Genomic DNA, 16,473 nt, shown 5'->3' with positions numbered 1-16,473 from the left:
TTCCCTACCCATCCCACCCACCCCCAAAAAGAAAAAGCATGATACTGACATGCAACATCTTTGCAAAGGACTGAGTTTGAAGTGTCACTTGGTGGTCCGACTCCAGCTCTATTTTCTGCACTGACACGGAATTCATATTCGTTTCCTTCCAGAAGACCAGTTACTTTGCATCTAAGATCTGAAACTGGTTTCTTTGTTGCTCTCACCCATCTTAAACCTTTCTTTTCTCTTCGCTCGACATGGTAACCTGTGATTTCACTTCCACCATCATCGACTGGCCTTTTCCAGGTAACTGTGACAGTATTTTTAGTCACATTTGTTACTTCTGGTTTTCCAGGAGGGCCTGGAGGACCTGTTCAGGAAGAAAAAAGTATAGTTAAACAAAAAATCAAGTCTTTAGAAATTAATAAAACCACACTGGAATTCCTTAGCTTGTTCTACTTACCAAATCTATCCACCATTTTAACTGGTTCTGATTGTACTGGTTCACCCTTGCCATACTGATTTACAGCTGAGACACGGAAAACATATTCATTTCCTTGAATGAGCTTGCTAACAACATGCCTACAGCTCTCAATGTTTTCAGCAACCAATGTCCAGAGCAGTCGACTAGTTTCTCTCTTTTCAAGAACATATGATTTTACTGGTGATCCACCATCTTCTGCAGGAGGTGTCCATGTAAGAGTAGCTTTTTCTGCTGAAACATTGCTGATCTCAATAGGCCCTGGAGGTCCTGGAATATCTAAAACTTTCACATGTACAGTTTCCTGCTTAGTGCCAAAAGGATTGGTTGCAGTGATGGTGTATTCTCCAGAATCTTTTCTGGCTGCATATTTGACACTTAGAGTAGAAGAAGTTGGTTTGGTTTCAATGTGCACAAGCTCTGAGGGTCTAAAATCTTTTCCAGCTTTGGACCATGCTGAAGTTGGAGGTGGTTTGCCACGGATACTAATAGCAGATAGTGTGATGGTTTCCCCTGCTTTTACTGTTAAACCTTCCTTCAAAGTAGGATCCAGAACAATGCTTGGTGCCTCTGTCAAAACCAAGTCAAAAAATACTGATTGTTACAACAAGAACACAGAGATAGGAAACAAAAGAAATCTGATAATACCTATTCAAGTAAAATTCTGCCTTTTCAATGCCATCTACATACCATACTCATCCTTGCATATTATGGTTCCTGTGGATTCAGATGGAGGACTGATAGCTCCAGCAGTGTTCTTTGCTCTAATTCTGAATTCGTATTTGCAGCCTTCAGTAAGGTCAGTTACAGTAAATGCACAGTCTGGAACATTCACGTGATTAGCTTTCATCCAAGTCTTTTTGGGTAAATCACGCTTTTCAACAATATAGCCGGTTAATTTATGTCCACCATCATATTTTGGTTCTGTCCAAATGAGTGTTACTGAGCTCCTGGTTACATTGATAACTTCAGGCTTCCCAGGAGGATCTAGAGGGAAAAAAATAATAGCAGTCAAACAAAAGCTATTTCAAATTTCAGAATTTTCTTTTTTATTCTCCTGATGACTTACCAATAGGATCAAGTGCCACAACTGGTTCAGATGGAAGACTTGGTTTACCTACTCCAGCCAAATTGATCGCCATTACTCTGAATTCATATTCCAGACCTTCAGTTAACCCTGTCACTCTGAAATCTTTCATTCTTATTGGTGTTGTATTTGCTCTCTTCCACAGAAGACTATTTCTTTCTTTAACTTCAATGTGATAGCCTAGAAGATAAATTATGAGATAAAAATATGGGGGGGGCGGGTTTCTAGAAATCCGAATTTCTCACAGCATTGTGAAACATCATACTGCCCATATTGCACATTGTATATGCATTGTGCAAGAGGAGCACTGAAAATCAGGTTAAGAAATGGATGAGGACATACATGGTGGATGTACATAATTGCAATGAGGAGGTGTTCATAAATGCAAATTGCTAATTTTGTAGACCCAAGTATTGTCACATACAGGTGAATCTGCGTTTATTTCTTTACATATTTTGGCTCTGAGAAAAGATATTGTTTCTCAGTTAGTATTTTCCCAAAATTTGAGTTATTTCTTTTTTAAACAGGAAGTAAACCAGTGAAATCAGTCACTTAATCAGTCAGTCAATCAAGCAATTAATCAATCAAGTCAGTGCATCAACACCTGCTACTTTTATCTTGCCTTTTGACAGAGAGAAAGAACTATTAAGTAGCACTAACTACTGAAATGCTAGGGAGGTTTTGGGGGATGTACCTGTGATTGGTGAACCTCCAGTTCTTCTGGGATCAGTCCATGTTAAGGCTACAGACTCATGCCGAACAGCAACAATATTGGGAGGTGGAGGAGCATCTGGGACATCTAAACAATATTGAAAAAAAATGCAGCAGTGTTAAAAATTGTTATCACCTCTAAAATGAATTTTTTAGATTTCAAAAATTATAATGGATACTTACCAAATGGATGTTTTGCAATGACAGGCTCTGATTTAAGACCTTCTCCTACTCCATATTTATTTTCAGCCCTGATCCTGAATGTATATTCATTTCCTTCATGAAGTCTTGTAACTCTAAATGTGGTTTTCTGGACCGCAGAGGCACAAGTCACCCACTTATTGTTTACATTATCTCTCTTCTCTAGAACATAGTTAGTGATTTCTGAACCACCATCATCTTTTGGAGGGCCCCATTTTAAGGTTATGGCATCAGCTGTGACTTCTTCAAATTTCACTGGACCTGTTGGTATGCCAGGTTTGCCAACAACTTTCATAAAAATAGTGCCTTCCTTGCTGCCAGCAACATTCTTCAGAGTTATTGTGTATTTTCCTGCATCAGCTTTCTGGCAGTCATGTACCACAAGGGTGGTGTTAACTGCTGTAGATTCAAATGCAACTCTTCCACTCTCAGTAATTGCCTGGTCTTCATCCTTCTTCCAAGTTACGGTTGGGACAGGCTTGCCTTTCATAGGGATTTTAAGACGGAAATTGCTACCCTCTTTAGCAGTATAGCACAAATCAGGTAGATCTCTTAAGTCAAGTTCAGGTGCCGCTGTAAAAAATGAAGGAATCCAGTTATTCCACCACACATAAACTCTGTGGTAAAATTAAGATGCTGTTTTAAAGGTATCTTATTTCTATGTATACATGGTAATGATAGTATGCATAAAATATAATTTGGGTAAGTAAAGCATTGAATTAATGATCTTGCTTCTCACCAACATCATCTCTTGCTACAATTGTGATCTCTGATGGAGTTCCATATCCAGCATCATTTTGGGCCCTCACTCTGAAAGTGTATTCTTGTCCTTCTTTTAAGTCTCTCATTGAAAAATGGAGGTTCTTTCCCCGCATGACTTCTTGCCATTTATCTTCACCAATCAGGACCTCAACAATATATGCAGAAATACGGCTTCCACCATCACTGATAGGCTTCTTCCATACCAAATTGCATGAGGATTTTGTTACAGCTGAAGCTTTTAGATCCACAACTGGCCCAGGTGTTTCTGGAAGGAAGAAAAGCATAGTAAGTTTTCATTCAAGCTAAAAATAAAGATTATTTGAACAAAAAAATGGGTGAAAAGGATTCATTTTTCCTACCAGAAGCTTTGACAGCATCACGAGTTTCACAAGGATCACCAATACCATATTCATTTTCAGCAAAAACTCTGAAGAAGTAAGATTTGCCTTCTTCTAAGTTAGTTATCCTGTAGCTTGTCTTTGGACATTCTGTTGTTACCGTGGACCATGATTTTCTTTCTGCATCACGTTTTTCAACAACATAATTTGTGATTGGACTGCCCCCATCTACCAGAGGAGGTTCCCATGTAATGTAGGCAGAATCTTTAGATGCGTCCTTTACAACCAGGTTAATGGGCGGGCCTGGAGTATCTGGATAAACACAACACCACCATATTTGATTTAGTAACAGACTTTTGAAAAACAGTTAAAAAGTTAACAAATATATTAGAATGGGAAAGCCCTGAAACTTACCAAGTACTTTTACAACAATGGTGTACGACTTTTTGCCACAGCTGTTCTCCAGACTGAGGACATATTTTCCAGCATCGTATTTATTTACATTTTCACAACGCAGGAAGGTATCAAAATCAGTTGATTTGATGTCTAATCCTTGTCTATCTCTTAGGTTGGCACCCACTTTAGACCATGAAATCTTAGGAGGTGGACGTCCTCTTACTGGCACGTAAAGTCTCATTGTGACTCCAGCACGCAGCACAAGGACTTTCCTTAGTTCTGCATCAAGTTCTCCTTCAGGTGGAACTGTGTGTTTAAGAAAAAAACGCATGTAATTAAATCATTATGTTTAAGATTATCACAAAAGTTACAGTAACAAAAACTCCCCTTTTACTGGCATTACGCTGGACTACCCAACTTCTCATGCCTGTGATGATGTTAGTAAGTATCCTGACTCCTGTTTGAAGATAATTTGAAAATATACTTTTTTTTTTTCCAGTGATTTCATCTCCTTTTTTTTCTGCCTTTACACCATTTATCTTAGAAATGCTCTTAGTTTCTCTAGAATTCAAAGGAGTTTCAGAGCACCCTGGACTCCAATGCTTTTCTTGAACTAAGATAGTTTTATAAAGCAATGCTTTTGTAGGTACAGCAAAATGTATACAAAAGCTAGCCTGTATCTTAAGGAGCAAGTGTCATACAATCAAAGAGTATCATACAGCTGCTTAGAATAGTAATCTTGGCTTCGAATTATTTAGAAGATATGAAGGTGACTGAAAGTTTTAAGAAAGATGAGAGATCTGAAAATTCTAATATTATGATTAAAAAAAGACAAAAAATCTTGATGATCCAGTAGGAGGCAGAAGGCTATAAAGCATACAATGAAAAAAGCAGACACCAAATTCTATTCTGTTCCTAACTGCTCTGTTTTCTTCCAAATTAGCCACCTTTAGCTCACATTTTTTGAGTAAAAACATGTTCCAAATTAATCTGTGCCTGACCTGTGACAAAGTGTTTCTTTGAAACTCATCCCATAAATTGAAGCAAAAGCCAACAAGGCAATGTGTTTTCAGTGAACTTACTTAAAATGTCTTTGGCAGTGTGTTTATCCGGAACATCACTTGGATCGCTGTATCCAATCTTATTGACAGCATAAACACGGAACTGGTACTCTGTACCCTCCATCAGCCCCGTTACCACAAATTGTGTAGCCTGTAAATTCTTGGGTAGATTGCATCTGACCCAGTTGTCTGTGTCAGCTCGTTTTGATTCCACTAGATAACCAATGATAGGGCTTCCCCCATCATATGCTGGTTTGCTCCATGACAGGCTTATGGAATTACGAGTAGTATCAACCACTTTTGGGAAAGCAGGTGGGCCAGGAGGATCTGGGAATCAAAACAACATAAAGTTAGCATACCAAATGCTGAATGATAATATTTGGAAATAATAATGGAAAATATCTGAGACTTTTAGCTTACATTGAGGGTCACGAGCATACACAGCTTTAGACGGTGCGCTAGGCTTGCCAGGTCCAGCCTTATTCAATGCTATCACCCGGAACTCATACTCTGTTCCTTCTTGGAGTCCAGTAGCTTTAACAGTTCTTTCAATGACAGGCTTCCTGTTTACTTTTGTCCAGTTAAGAGCCTTCGTTTCACGCTTCTCAAGTATATAACCAGTTATTGGGGATCCACCATCACTAGCTGGCGGCTTCCAGCTAACAGTCATGAAGTCTTTTGTTACATTGCTAATTACTGGTGGATCACAAGGTCCGGGCACATCTGTGGAGATTTATTTGAAAATTACACTCACATTCTTAAGTATAGACAAAAACCCAGTGATTAATGAAACTATTCCACAAAGCACTTACCATACGGGTTCTTAGCAACTGCAGGTTCAGTTAAGATGGGGTCTCCAACACCGTATTTGTTTTCAGCACAAATGCGGAACTGATACTCATGTCCTTCTATCAGTCTCTCCACAGTGCAGCTTGTAATAGGTACATTGGCACTGACTTGGGCCCAGTTAGGTCTGCTTGTTTCACGCTTGTCTACAATGTAGTTAGTAATTTCTGAACCTCCATCTTCCAAAGGAGGCTCCCAAGAAAGCATTGCACGATCTGCATACATATGTTTGACCTTGACAGAAGCTGGTGGGCCAGGCTTATCTAGAACAATTAATATCGCATTGTTATGGTTCCATCTCTTGCTATATAATTTAATTATAAATGTGTTTATTAATAGACAGTCTTTAGCTTACCAAGTACTTTAAGCCTAATGGTTGCTGACTTTGATCCACTTGCATTTTCAGCAGTGATAGTGTAGTCTCCTGTTTGCTTCCTGTTAACACTGAACAACTCAACTGTAGCAAGATTTCTCTTTGTGGTGATCTTAAGACCTTCAGATGGCTTTAAAACTTCTCCTTCTTTCTTCCAGGTGATTGCTGGCATTGGCTTGCCATACACATTTGCCTCCAGGCGCACATTAGTTCCAGCTTTTACTGTAAGCTGTGATTGCATAGACAGATCCAACTCTATTCTGGGAGGAACTGAAAGGAAAGAGTCCAAAAGTTAATTGATCTAGTAGGAGGTGAATGTCTCGTTCTTCACATGAGTGTTAGTTCCCAATATGCACAGACTCCTTCCAGAGCTATCAAATGCTTTTGTATTCCTTACCATTTTCTGGATGAATGGTCACTGGATCAGAAGGTTCTGAAGGTCGACTAATGTTAACTGCTGTCTTGGCAATTGCTCTAAATTGGTACTGAGCATTTTCTTCCAAACCAGTCACAGTATACTCTTCCTGGGGTATTTGATATGGAGTTGTATTGCACCGAACCCACTTATCACCAGGTAATTTGCAGGCCTCCACAAAGTAGCCAATAAGTTTGCTACCACCATCATGCTTCGGTCTTGTCCATACCAGTGATGCAGTACTCTTAGTGACATCAATAACTTCAGGTTTTCCAGGGGGATCTATGGCAAATAAAAACATATTGTAGTATATTTTTCAAAAAAGAACTAATACATTAAAAAATGGCTTTAACATTACTGGATCCTATTTACTGCATACCTAGACAGTGCAATCAGAGTGATGTCATTATAAACAGGAAAGTATAAACAGAAGGGCAACCTAAAGATCATAAGTTGCAGATATATTGAAAATTATCATAAAAACAGTCTGTTGCAAAGTATTGGTATGGGTGGCTTACCAACTGGTGCTCTTGCTGTGACAAACTCGGTTGGTTTACTAGGTTTACTTGCTCCAGCTCTGTTCAATGCATAAATTCTGAAAGTATACTCAAGACCTTCGATGAGGCCCACACAAGGGTATTCTGTGGAGCGCACAGCGGTGTCGTTAGCTTTCACCCACAGTAAACTGTTTCTTTCTTTGCGCTCAATGAGATAACCAGTGATTGGACTGCCTCCATCGCTATCTGGTCTATCCCAAGCAACAAAAATGCAGTCCTTATTGACCTTGGTAATACGTGCATTCTTTGGTTCACTGGGAACATCTAGAAAGTAATATGAAGATAGACATCAATTGTGTGTTTTCTAGTAGAAAGTTTAAATAGAGAAATGCTGCTATCAAAAACTAGCATACCAAATGGGAATCTTGCGATCATCTTGTCAGAAGGAAGCGGCTCAGAAATCCCAAAACGATTTTCAGCACGAACACGGAACATATACTCTTCTCCAGGAATCAGTTTTCCAATTCTGCAGCTTGTCTTTGTGACAGAAGATAAAGCTGTTACCCAGTCTCCTCGGCTTACATCACATTTCTCAACTACATAGTTTGTAATGTTGCTGCCACCATCTTCAAGAGGTATGTGCCATGAAAGAGTGCAAGCATCAGCATCTATTTCAGAAATATCAAATGGAGGCTGTGGCGGACCTGGTTTATCTGCATGAGAAAAGTATATCAAGAAAAAAGGGATGAAATAAAAGGCAACCACTGGAATATAGTAAAACCAGCTTTGTATAAAGCTGGACTGAAAAACAACCAAATGGAACATACCCATGACTGTCACTTTGATTTTCTGACTATCAGTACCAGAGCTATTTTCTGCAGTAAGAGTATAAAAATCAGTATCTTTTCTTGTTACATCCTTAATAATAAGAACAGAAGACTTTTCTGCTTTATGCACAGCAAGGCGACTGGATGTAACTACATCTTGATCTCCCTTCAGCCATTTACAGACCGGCTGAGGCTTCCCATATACATGAGCTTCAATTCTCAGTTTCTTTCCAGCTTTAATGTGAACGTGATCAGGCATCAGAATTTTAGGTGGGACTGTAAAAAAAAAAAAAAACACACACAGAGGCAAATAAGTTCAACTTCTTTGACATATTAATTAACTTTTCTTATTTTTTCATGTGAAACTTCTCTGCTTCTCTCTTAAGTGGAATCATCTGTATGAACAACTAGAAATTCTTTATTTTAGGTTCCACTTATGGACAACTTCCGTTTCTGCAGGTGACAATATCCATTCCAGTCTTACTTTTGTATTATTGTACAGTTTATAAGAGAATATTTATGACTTTGGATTGCCTTCACACACATTTATGTAGAGATTTGTGCACTACTAATGCACAAAATATAATTTCTCTTTTTATCTGAAACCTGTTGCTCGCTTATTGCTGACCTTCTACGAGAAACATTCAGAAGAAAATGGAAGTTCTTACTGAGATAAACCTGCTTGCACAGTCAGTCTTTCTGTATCTTTCAATTATTTTTCTCCTACTTCTTCTTTTGCACAAAATCAAATTTTTCCCAAAACAAAACTTGGCAGCATGTTTGGTGTACTTCCTTCCACTGGCTACTTTTCATTCTGCTGTTCCTGTACCTCTCTCTTTTTCTTCCCATGTCCCAAATTAAGAAGATTCTACTCATCTTGCCCTTACCCTACATCTTTCTGTGCCTCAGAAACTCTGCCACCTTAAATAGGCTAACCTGTCCTCCATGATTTTTGTTTTAGATTCCCAATCAACCTTATAATATAAACCACTTATTTTCTCTTACATTAAAATAAGCCCATCTTTCCAATTTATCTCTCAAACTACCAGTCTGACACTTCTTCTCTTTCATTTAAACCTAATTGAAGGTATTTTAAATTTATTTATTTATTTCTCCCTAATTCTTATCTCTCAGTTCCAACTGCAACTGTACCTGAAAAATTATTTAATAATTCTGACTTAGTGGTCAACTCTCATTTTTTCCTGACCTGTTAAAATATTCAGTGCAGTTAACCATAATCCTCCAGATAACTCCGTAAAGCAAACATCTTTCTGTGACTCAAAAACCTGTATATCTCACTCATTTAATTATTGAAGCACTATATTCAGTAGTATTCAAATTGTTACTTACTGAGTTGTTCTTTAATTTCATATTCTCCTGTAGCTTCTATTGGCAAACTTACTCCTACAGCATTTCTAGCTGCCACTCTAAAGTTGTACTTCTTTCCCTCTTTCAGACCAGCCACAACAATGGAGAGATCTTTAACGACTGAATACTCCATCCAGCGATCTGCTGGTTGATCATGTTCTTTGTAGCTGACAATGTATCCGTCAATCTTAGAGCCTCCATCGCGCAGTGGTGGCAGCCAGCCTAAAGTAGCACTATTCTTTGTAATTTCAGTAACTTCAAGTTTTCTTGGTGGATCAGGTTCACCTTTAAGGGGAAAAAAGGAACACATTAAACACTGAATTTCCAAGATTTTCTTACTCTTGAATATTGGATGCTATCCATGCAAATTCAACAAGAACAATATATAAAAGATGGAAACTCGTAAAAATTTCAAAGGTACTATATTCATTGATCATATTATTTGAAAGAAACTGATACAGACATACTAATGTTTATACTTGATTAGTTAGCAGCATTGTTCCATTTAGAAGCAGTAACTCCAAAATGCAAAAATCTGCTAAAACTAGAGAAGAAGAAACAGAAAACATCCATGGAGGCAGACATAAAATATACATAAAGGCACACTCACTTAGAGGATCTGATGCTAGAACAGGTTTTGGTATGTCACTTGGAACACCTGATCCATATTCATTCACTGCTGTTACTCTGAAGTAATATTCATTTCCAGGCACAAGGTTTGCTATTTGGAAACTAGTTTTCTTTAGTTCTGCTGTGACTGTTGCCCATGTCTTCCTGTCAGCCTCCCGTTTCTGCAGGATGTAATGAGTCACTGGGCTACCCCCATCATTCTCTGGAGGTGCCCATGAAAGATGGCAGGACATCTTGGTGACATCTGAAACCTTGAAGTCTGACACAGGTCCAGGAGTATCTATGAAGAAATTTCAATTTATGTTAGTATTTTCTTCTTTAATAAGTTAAAATTAAAGGGGATCAACAGTTGTCTACATGGAGGGGGTTAGTGTTAGGTGATACAATTATGCTCAAAAACTGTTGCACCTGAGGATAATAAACATTCCTGCAAGGAACATCCAAAATAGTTTTAGAATTGTCTTGAGGTATTTCTCTCATTACTTACCCAGAACTCTGACGTTCACAAATACAGCCTTTTCTCCAGCTGCATTAACAAGTGTCAATGAATATTTGCCAGAGTCATCACGTGTGGAATCGGGAATGACACAGAAGGCCATAGTGTCAACCAGATCAACTTGTCCTTTTCTGATAACATTATCAATACCCATTCTCCTCCAGGTGACTTTTGGTGCTGGGCGACCCCTCACAATGGCAAAAAGTCTAATAGGGCATCCTGCTCTGACTGTGACTAACTTTCTCATGCTGGCATCCAGCTCAATCTCAGGAGGTTCTGAAAGACAAAGAAATAAAATGCAAGTTTTGCACATTAAACAAAATAAGCTTAAAGAAAATAAAGTGTTGTATGTAAATACCCCAAAAGAAGATGGGAAAACCCACCAAGTATTTCTTTGGGAGACACAGCTTCTTTCAATTCTGCTGGTCGGCCAAGGCCAACCTGGTTTTGGGCAGAAACCCTGAACTCATATAATTGCTTCTCATCCAGGCTGGTAGCTGTGAATTCTGTATGAATAACTTGAGCAGCAACATTGCATCGTTTCCATCCTGCTTCAGGATCAGCACCCTCAACTTTTGGTCTCATTTCCACAACATATCCAATAATCGGAGCACCACCATCATACACTGGTTTTCCCCAGCCAAGGGTTAAGGAAGTCTTTGTGCTATCAACCACTCTCAAGTTTGTGGGAGGACCAGGTGGTTCTGCAAGACAGTAAAAATTACAGATTAGAGCACAGCTGTACAGTTTAGCAATCTGTTAACATTGAAATAATACAGAAAAATAGAGTGGGATTTTACCTATTGGGTCTTTGGCTATTACAGGTCTTGATGGCAAGCTTGGTTCTCCAAGTCCGACTTCATTTTCAGCACTGACGCGGAACTGGTATTCGTGACCAGGGAAGAGATTAGTAACCTTCTTGCGTCTCTCTGGGATTGGGGTTTTAGTAACAGGAACCCATCTTAGTGATCGCTTCTCTTTCTTCTCTAAAATGTATCCTGTAATTGATTTGCCACCATCATATTCTGGTGGATTCCAAACTACAGTCATCTCTTCTTTGCTGACTCTTGTGACATCTGGAGGATCGGGGCGTCCAGGTCTATCATATTTTGTTTTTGCAATAATTGGATGTGTTTCTGTTGGTGGACCAGTGCCCATTTTATTCTCTGCACGCACTCTGAATATATATTCATTACCTTCAATGAGGCGTGTCACTTTGGCATAGTTTGTTAGGACAGAGGAAGAGAATGTAGACCAAACCATACGCTTGCTTTCACATTTTTCCAGGATGTAGTTCTGTATTTCACAACCACCATCATCTTCTGGAGGATCCCAAGTAACAGTACATCTATCACTTGAAATGTCAGTGACCTTCAAGTTTCGTACGGGACCTGGTTTATCCAAGACAATAACAGTAGCATATGCTACAAAGCTACCAGCTGCATTAGTTGCTGTAATCACATATTTCCCACCATCAGTGCGCCTTGATTTTGTGAGAACAAACTTAGATGTTTCAGGAGTGTTTTCAATACTGACTCTTGGAGATCTGGTGAGATCTGTGGCATCTTTATCTTTTGCCCATACAACTTCAGGCTGTGGTTTTCCTCTGACTCCAGCCTCAATTCTAATTGTGTCGCCTGCTTTCACAGTTAGAACCCCACTTAACTTCAGATCTAGCACTGGTTTCTGGAGATCTTCCTTCACAACAACTTCAGCTGTTTTTACCCAGTTACTTTCACCGGCCTCATTCTTAGTTTGAACTCGGAATTGGTAAATTTTATTTTCCACACATTTATCTACCATGTAGTGTGTTTCCTTAATGCTGCCTTTGTGAACTCTTTCCCATTCATCTGAATCTTTCAGTTTTCTTTCAACATGGTAACTCAGATTGGGACTTCCGCCATCATAATCTGGCCTTCTCCATTTCAGGTATACAAATGTCTTTCCTTTTTCTGCAATGTGAAGATTTTCTGGCTCTCCAGGCTTGTCAATAGGATTGATAGCAAGAATAGGAGTCTTGGTCTCAATGCAAGGACCTGGACCTATTTTGTTCTCTGCACAAACTCTGAAGAAGTATTCACGGTTCTCTACAAGATTTGCCTTTACTAATCGCTTAGTAATATCAGAGGAGACAATTGACCACCCCCTCTGATTCGGCTGACGATATTCTACTATGTAATTTGTAATTTCAGAGCCACCATTATCCACTGGACTCTCCCAAGAGATCATACAAGAGTCTTTTGTGACATAGCTTATTTTCAGGTTCTGACATGGTCCAGGTCTGTCAAGTACATTAACAATAGCAAAAGCTTGAGCCTGTCCACAGCTGTTTTTAGCTGCTATTATATATTTGCCATGATCAGATCTTTTGGCTTCCTTCACTTGCAGTTCAACATTAGGTAGGTCATGAAGCATTTCAACATGCTTTTCTTGGACTAGTACTTTGCCATCTTTAGACCATGTTATTTCAGGATCTGGTCTGCCTTTTACCTTACCAGTAATACGTATTGTTTGACCTACTCGGACAGTAATTAAGTCTCGACAGGTCACATCTAGGCTTATTTCTGGTGGAGAAAGAATATCTTTTGCAAGTACAGTTTCTGGTAGTTCTCTTGGTTCTCCTTCTCCCACGATGTTAACAGCTTTTATTCGGAATTTATATTCATTTCCTTCTATTAATCCAGGTACTCTGAAAGCACACTGTCTAATGAGTTCATCCTTATTAATCCTATTCCACTGTGTAGTTCCACTTTTCTGACATTCCACAATGTATCCCAGAATTGGGCTGCCACCATCCTTGAGGGGCTTTGTCCACACAAGATCAGCTGATTCTTTAGTTTTGTCTTTTAATTTTGGATTTATAGGTGGTCCAGGAGGAGTGATAGGACGTGATGCTTTTATTGGATCAGAGCTTGGGGATGGTTTGCTTAAGCCCACCATGTTTTCTGCAAAAACTCTGAATTCATATGTGTTGCCTTCGAAAAGACCGGTGACTCTGTATTTCATATCAAGTATAGGTGTCTTATTGACACGGACCCATTTACCAGATGCTTCCCGACGTTCGAGTATATAACCAGTTATTGGAGTTCCACCATCAGATTTTGGTAGGGTCCAAGACACTGTTGCAGCATTTTCTGTAATATCATAAACAGTTGGTTTACCAGGTGGGGATGGTGGATCAAACATGTATTTAGCAACTGTTGGTTCTGAATCCAGAGGTGCACCAATGCCTATCTTATTTTCTGCACGGACACGGAAAATATATTCACATCCTTTCTGCAGTCGTGGAACCTTAATTTTTGTGTGACTTGTTCCAGAGCTAACCACTCCCCAAGTTTCTTTCTTTGATTGACGCTTCTCAACAATATAATTTATTATAGGACTCCCACCATCATCTTTAGGAGGGCGCCAAGAAATAACCATATGTTCTGGTGTTACTTCAAGAATATTAATAGGACCAGTTGGTGGGCCTGGAACATCCAAAACTGTAAGGTGCAGAGCCACAGTTTTGCTGCCAGCTGCATTAGATACTGTGAGTAGATATTCTCCTGTATCTTTTCTTACACAGTCTTTGATAGTAAGCACAGTTGAGTAATTGTCAGTCTCAATCTTGTATTTGCCATCTGGTTTAATTTCAGTGTCATCAGTAACCCATTTTGCTGTGGGAACTGGCACGCCTCTCATAATCGCTGGAAGGCGCACTGTGGTGCCAGCTTTAACAACAAGACCTTCAATTAACTTCACATCTAGATCCACAGATGGAGGTACTGAAATTAGAGAAAAATGGAAATTAATTTTTCAGGGCAAATGCTTATAGAAAAAGAGAAAAAAAATCAGTGAAAAAACATGAAAAAACAAAAATTACCTAGTTTTTCTTGACACTCAATTGGTATAGTTGTATCTGGAAGGCTAAGGCCAACAATGTTTTGAGCTCTCACACGGAATTTGTATATTTTTCCTTTCTGTAGGCCTGTAACAACACAGTCTAGCATAGGGACTGTCTGGAACTTTGTCCATTCATCTGCACCATCTTCTTGATATTCCACCAAATACCCAGTTATCTCAGCACCACCATCACGATCTGGTCGATTCCAAACAAGGGAAACTTCAGTCTTGTCAACATCAACATGATGCAGATTCTTTGGTGGCCCTGGAGGATCTTTTGAAACACAAAACCAAAATGGTTACTAGGATGAAAAATCTACGGTACCAGTGTATCATGTTCATACCAACAGGACAACCTCAAAATTACCAAATCCCATATAAAAAAAATCAAACCATATAACTGAAAAACACTTACGCAGTGGATCTATAGCTTTGATAGGCTTAAGTGTTTCCACATATGGACCTCTACCATACTGATTCTCAGCTGCAACTCGGAAGAGATACTGAGTGCCTTCCATCAGATATTTAGCCATATGACTGCGTTTCTTGGAGGATGATGAGATGGCTACCCACTGTGCAGAAGCTACATCCTTCCTCTCCACTACATAGTTGGTAATCACAGAGCCACCATCATCTTCTGGTTCCATCCAAGTGAGATAGCATGAGTCGCTTCTAACATCACTGACATTCAGATTTCTGGGCGGACCAGGCTTATCTAACATTGATAAAAATATAATCTGTTATTTATTTGGTAACTGAAGCATTTCTTTAAAAACATTGTAAATTTCAAGATAAACTATATTATGTTTTATGTTGTTTTTAGTCCTTTTTCTATTTTTTATATTTGCATAAAAATAAAAATATAACTTGGTTGATAACTTGGTTTACAGATATTTTCCAGAAATTCCTTTATTTCCTAATCTTGAGTTATAGAGTAAAAAGATGTTGTATAAAGGGAAAACAAAAAAATTACCTAAGACCACAACTTTTACTGAAACAGTCTTTGAACCAGCTGGATTTTCAACTGTCAGGGAGTACATCCCACCATCTTCATGGACAGTGTTACGGATTTCAAGTTTACTGCCAACTCCTGTAACTTCAATATCAGCCTTGGGTGAGACCTCATGATCTTCCTTCTTCCAAGTAACTTTTGGGAATGGAACACCTTTAATAACAGCACTAAGTCTCAGGGTATCTCCAGCTTTTACATGCTGTTCACGGGCCATATTAGCATCAAGTATTAACTCAGGAGGTTCTGGAATCAAAAATACAAGTTTTTACAAAATGAGGAAAAAAAAGGTCAGTTCTTAGGTTAACTTATCTGATTTTATTAAACTCACCAAGCCTGTCCTTTACTTCTACTGGATCAGGAACATGCGCTGGATCAGATTCACCTGCTGCATTGACTGCCTTGACCCTGAATTTATAGGTTAATCCCTCAGTAAGACCAGTGACTTTGTAGTTTGTTTCAGGACATGAATCTGCTGTAAGATTAGCCTGTTTCCATTCTTCATCTCCAACTTTCTGAAACTCTATAAGGTAGCCAATTATCTTGCCATTTCCGTCATGGCGTGGTGGTTGCCAAGATAAATCAACTGAATTTTTAGTTTTATCTACTGCTTCTGGATTAACAGGTGGACTTGGTTTTGCTGTTATAAAAATAAAACAGTAAAGAAATGGGAGAGAAAAAAAAGAAACCATTAGAATAATTTTTAAACTGAAACTGAGTGCATTTAAAATTCAATGAGAAATGAAATGTGATACTTTACCGATTGGATCTCTAGCGAAAATTGGCTTTGATGGTGGACTAGGATCACCAACACCAATTTCATTTTCTGCTGAAACACGGAATTCATACTGACAACCTTCAAGAAGATCAGGTACTTTGAACTTTGTACCAGGGAAAATTGGGTCTTTGGTAGCTTTGACCCATCTTGTAGCCATTGTTTCCTTCTTTTCTACAATGTAGTTTGTTATTGGCTTGCCTCCATCATATGGTTTGTTCCAAACCACTACAGCAGAGTCTTTGGTTACATCCTTAATGATTGGTTGCTCAGGTGCATCAGGAACACCTGGGGTGAGAAGAAAAAAAGAGTGTATGAGCACTACAAACAGAT

At 38.9% G+C, this 16,473-nt stretch overlaps 1 protein-coding gene across 1 annotated transcript in view; it reads right to left on the bottom strand.

Moving 5' to 3' along the window:
* Window positions 1–16,473, bottom strand: part of TTN (titin) — a 235,038-nt gene that overhangs the window by 45,820 nt on the left and 172,745 nt on the right. The window contains 27 exon segments of the mRNA XM_071434272.1: window positions 50–352; window positions 446–1,033; window positions 1,154–1,450; window positions 1,533–1,730; window positions 2,245–2,349; window positions 2,445–3,035; window positions 3,202–3,489; window positions 3,584–3,874; window positions 3,977–4,264; window positions 5,041–5,346; window positions 5,440–5,742; window positions 5,832–6,128; window positions 6,221–6,508; window positions 6,636–6,935; window positions 7,172–7,474; window positions 7,564–7,863; window positions 7,978–8,253; window positions 9,328–9,630; window positions 9,956–10,255; window positions 10,463–10,747; window positions 10,855–11,175; window positions 11,272–14,238; window positions 14,337–14,630; window positions 14,772–15,071; window positions 15,330–15,611; window positions 15,697–16,005; window positions 16,126–16,428. Of these exon segments, the coding sequence (XP_071290373.1) occupies window positions 50–352; window positions 446–1,033; window positions 1,154–1,450; window positions 1,533–1,730; window positions 2,245–2,349; window positions 2,445–3,035; window positions 3,202–3,489; window positions 3,584–3,874; window positions 3,977–4,264; window positions 5,041–5,346; window positions 5,440–5,742; window positions 5,832–6,128; window positions 6,221–6,508; window positions 6,636–6,935; window positions 7,172–7,474; window positions 7,564–7,863; window positions 7,978–8,253; window positions 9,328–9,630; window positions 9,956–10,255; window positions 10,463–10,747; window positions 10,855–11,175; window positions 11,272–14,238; window positions 14,337–14,630; window positions 14,772–15,071; window positions 15,330–15,611; window positions 15,697–16,005; window positions 16,126–16,428 (10,986 nt within the window).

Source organism: Agelaius tricolor, unplaced genomic scaffold, assembly GCF_023055355.1.
Source record: "Agelaius tricolor isolate 1412-34295 unplaced genomic scaffold, bAgeTri1.0.p SCAF_10, whole genome shotgun sequence".
NCBI lineage: Eukaryota > Metazoa > Chordata > Aves > Passeriformes > Icteridae > Agelaius > Agelaius tricolor.
Note: the sequence above shows the minus strand (reverse complement) of the source record. Positions and strands in the feature narration are given on the sequence as shown.